Raw genomic sequence first — 4,830 nt, 5'->3', positions numbered from 1 at the left:
GGAAAGATTTACCCATTATAAGAACTCCAGCCTATCCTTATATAACTCTTTATTGGGTGCATTCTGTGGAATAGCCCATAAAGGAAATGATATAAACCTTCCCTTGCTCCTGTCTTCTGTCTCCTGACCATGCTGGTGTCTTTCCATATTGTCTTGTGAGGCATGCATGTAGGCCCTATGAGGTCCTTCTCTAGGACTTGTGAGGACCTCCTACACCAGGACCTGTGAGGACAACAAACTTCGTGTTTCTCTGACACTTCCCTGTGTCTCCTTACGTGGCATACCCAAATCACCATAACATTTAAAAAAATACAAAACACTTTGTCTGTGATTTGCATTTCTTGTTTCTTCATAGTGGCAGTGATGATCACAAGGATTAATTTCGAAAAGGCCTAATATTTACTAATTCTTTAAATTTTCTGTCTTTGCTTCTTAGATCATCTTTAAGAATCTTTGCATAACCATGGTCATGAAGCTATTAATCTATTTTATTTTCTAAATTCTATATGGCTTCAGGTTGTATATTTAGATCTAAAATATTCTATTTTAACATGGTATTTATTATAGCATAAGGTGAAAAAATGCCACCTACCATGTTGATTTCCACTGTGCCTCACATGTGCCTCTGCTTGAGCACTCTCCTCAGGGCGCCCTTGACCTCTGCATTCCTCAGGCTGTAGATCAGTGGGTTCAGCATAGGGTTGAAAAGGCTGTAAAACAGGGAAAGGATCTTCTGTTGTTCCTCAGGGTGGCTGGAATTGGGAGTCATGTACATGACAATGGCGCTGCCAAAGTAGAGCCCCACCACACAGAGGTGGGAGGAACAGGTGGAGAAGGCCTTTCTGCGGCCCTCCCTAGACTGGATCCTCAGGATGGCAAACAGGATGCATGAATAGGACACCAACACCAAGCAGAGGGGCCCAAGTAAAATAAACACACAGGTCCCAAAGATGACCATTTGGTTGAGCCTCGTGTCAGCACAGGCCAGCTTGAGGACAGACAGGATTTCACAGAAGAAGTGGTTGATTTCATGAGGCCCACAGAAGGGCAGCCTCAGGATGAGAACTAAATGGACCAGGGCCAAGAGGAAGCTAAACACCCAGGAAGTGCCAGCCAGGACAAAGCACACTCTCCAGCTCATGATGACAGAGTACTGCAGGGGGTGGCAGATGGCCACAAACCTATCATAAGACATCGCCACCAAAATCAGGCACTCTGTCGCAGCAAAACCCAGATAGAGAAATGTCTGCATTACGCATGGAACAAAGGAGATGGTTCTCTTCTGATTCACTAAGTTTGCCAACATCTTGGGGACATTATTGGATGCATAGGACACGTCAATGATGGCCAGGTGTGAGAGGAAGAAGTACATGGGCGTGTGCAGTCTCGGGTCCAGACAGATAAGCCCAAAGATCGTGCCATTTGCCAACAGACTGAAGATGTAGAACAGGGAGAAGATCCAGAAGAGGGAGACTTCCATCTCTGCACTGAGCTGGAGTCCTACCAAGATGAACTCTGAGACCCATGAATGGTTGCTTCCCATTTCTCAGTGACAGTTTATCAAGGACTGAAGAATGAGAAAAGGTCAGAGCTGGAGAATCAACAAAAATTAGAGTTACTTATCTCAAAATGAGTTTGGAGAAAGGTTTTCTCTTTATACCTACTAGCCAGCGCCCCCTACTCCCTCAAACTGGTTACCTTCTTGGTTGAACTTTTAATGTGAAAGTTGAAACTCCCAAGAAAGGGTCAAGAATTAGGCAAAGAACTCCCAAAGGCCTTCACACAGATTCAACAAATGTTACTATCTCTTTCATATTTACTTTATTCTCTTTTTCTCCACCATCGTGTGCCTTTTGTGAGTGTAGGATGAATTCTGTAACTTTTTAAATACTGAGTATTATTGTATAACACTTAAGAGCATACTAGGGTTAGGGAATTGTAAATTCTCAATCTATTATATATTGGATTGGAAAATGAATACGGGACATTCAAAAAATATCAGTGTGGTTACAAACTGTGTGCATCACTACCCTCGTTGTATAATTCTGGTGGGGTGTTGTCATAGTCGTAGTTGTCATAGTCCTCCTCAATTGAACCATTTTATCGTAGGTACCACTAAGTACTACAAAGAGTAAGAAGACAGCATCCTTGATCTTCTCTTGGCCCCACTGAAACATGAATGATAAAACAACCTGCAAAAAAGGGTCTTTTCTACTCTTGTGAATCAGAGTAGATTCACATGAAGAGGCTCTTCAGGTACCTACTAAATGTCTGGGCTTGGTCAATACTGACAGTGAAGAGGTAGATCCTCACTATGAAGATCTGAATAATCCTCAAGATGAAGTCAAAGATAATCAAAGATGATGAAATCAAAGATACCAAATGTCGTGTATTCGAACTGAGATTCCCTCACCAAATAGGAAGCCTTGTGGGTGTTTAATATGTCCTGAACATCTTTACATCTCAAAATAACAGGTAAAGTGCTAAATGAAACAGGCACTCAGGAAATGTTTGTTAGGTGGATGGTTGTCATTTTAGTTCAAAAAATGGAGGTACTAAGTATGTTCTGTCTGCCAGTTTCATTTGACAAAGACGTGGTTTCTCCTTCCTTAGAGAAGTTAGAATATGATCACAGGAAAATGGAAAGAGAGACAAAAATCATAGATTTTTTTCACCTCCATGAGTATGATTGCCTTTGGGAAGCTTCTCATAAATGTGCCTTATGTTTGTGGCATGGATTTTTGCTACAATTAAAGAATATGCCTACCTTGTGTAAAGTGGGAGACAGCAATATCGGTATTGCAGAATTCTACAGAGGCACAGTGGGATACACTAAGCAATGTCTGAACCACATTTACATTGTGAACAGAAAGGATAAAAATACTGTTGAAGGCACTGAATCCATCACTATTCAGTGGGAACATTTGTTTAATAACTTTTTAGCCTAGTTATTTTTGTGTCTGAATTGGTGAATCTTTTCATTCAGATTTTCATTACCATTAACACCATCTTGCTGTTAGAAGAATGAACAACAGAAAAAAATAAAATAAAAATAAGAATAAACCTGTATTAAAACTGCGAAGCAGTGGGGCAACAGGATGACTCAATCAGTTAAGCATCTGACTCTTGTTTTTGGCTGAGGTCATGATCTCAGAGTCCTGAGATGGAGCAGCTTTGGGCTATGTGCTGTCCTGGAGGCTGCTTGAGACTCTCTCTCTCTACCCTCCCCCCACCCTCTCTTTCCAGAAAAAAAATTTAAGCAGATATAGTACTGGCAAAAAGAAGAAAATGTCATGGTAGTGATACCTAAAATTTCATCTCCCCAGTGGAGTAAATGAAATAATAGCAGCTCAAAAAGGAAACCTTTGTTCAGTTAGTAGGGGCAGCACTCTATGGGCTGTCCTGGAGCCGGGAATGTTTCCTGATTGAGGGAACTATATCTCTTTCTCCAACCCTCGTCAGAACCTTTGGCACTCCCTTTTATCCCATTTTGTTATAGGAAAGACATGTGTATAAACTCAGTGGTTTTTAAGCTTGAAAATCTTCACAAAAGAGTGATAAACTGCTACGGTTCCAAAAAGGATAATTATACGGCAAACTTAAATTTTACAGTGTTTCAGCAAAGATTTACTGTAAATGTTACTAGAACATTCTTTTCTTTTAAGACAGGTTTGTCTGGATATCAAGATCTTCTGGGCGCTTGTATGACTCAGTTGGTTAGGTGACCATCTCTTGATTTCTGTTCAGGTCATGATCTGGGTGTACCCAGGGGATGGGCTTGCTCTGTCTCTAAAATCAATAAATAGATTAAAAAAAAAACCCCAAACCTCCATTTAAGCTACGTGATATATAAAGTCCTTTCATTAATTTGGCCATTTGGGAAACATGTTCAAAGTCAATGGCTGAATATAAGGCTTCTCATTGTCTGAGCCCCTCACACAGCCCTGAGACAGCTGTGCTAGCTCTGCCCATCACTACTCAGTTACATTGGGAGGAAATGGTGAGGGAGATGCCAGGGGAATTCAAGGATGTCTGCCCAGCACACAGTGGACAGATGGTCTCCAAGGTAGGAGAGAGAGAGTCAGGTGGGAAATTCAGGAGGAAAGTGTGAGTCAGGAAGGAAGTTCAGGAGGAAAGTGTGCGTCAGGAGGGAAGTTTACCCAGGAATGTCATTTTTGGCCACATCACCTGTCCTTTATCAGCACCCATACTGAAAATCATCTCTCAGCACAAGTTAATAATCTCTTCTACATAAGGACATGTCAGCCCTGGGTTTTCTCACAAGAAGCAAATTTAACCTACAGTAAATCCCACAGAGTTGAGAGACATACCTCTAAAATGGATGTAGGGCCCTGTTCCCTAGGTAGCTTTCAGAGGATTGAGTCCCAGATACAGAAGGAGTCACTCACTAGACTTGCTGAAGTTTCTTCAAAGGACCCCAGGAGTGTAGCTTGTATTTTGGAGTCAGATGAATTTAAAACATTCCTGAGTTTCTATTGAGAATTCAAATTCCCAGAATGATCTTACGATAGTATATCTATTTATCTTCTTCCTAAGATTGGGAGGGGGAATTCCCTGAATTTCCTCTGAGGGGGACCTAAGGTTGTGTCTAATGGTCCTTGGAGGAAAATTCTGGGGAGCAAACAGGGTCGATACTGGCATCACACTGTTTGTACACAAACTTCCAACTATCTCAAGGGTTATAAATGTGAGACAAATAGCACAAATTACTGTGCCCAAACTCTCAAATTGATCACAGGTGCTTGAGAAATGGATTCCCATGGAACCTGTTATGGAAACCTGTGAGAGAGAACAGATCCCCAAGCTGAG

The 4,830-nt window shown here is 41.5% G+C and overlaps 1 protein-coding gene across 1 annotated transcript; it reads right to left on the bottom strand.

Annotated features, from left to right (window-relative positions):
• Positions 1-613: 613 nt before the first annotated feature.
• Positions 614-1,543, bottom strand: LOC122905171 (olfactory receptor 2A5-like). The gene has a single exon (XM_044246789.1). The coding sequence runs from the start codon at positions 1,541-1,543 to the stop codon at positions 614-616; it is 930 nt and encodes a 309-aa protein (XP_044102724.1).
• Positions 1,544-4,830: the final 3,287 nt, after the last annotated feature.

This window comes from Neovison vison, chromosome 4, assembly GCF_020171115.1.
Source record: "Neovison vison isolate M4711 chromosome 4, ASM_NN_V1, whole genome shotgun sequence".
Lineage (NCBI taxonomy): Eukaryota > Metazoa > Chordata > Mammalia > Carnivora > Mustelidae > Neogale > Neogale vison.
The sequence above is the reverse complement of the archived record's forward strand: the minus strand, read 5'-3'. Positions and strand labels throughout refer to the sequence as shown.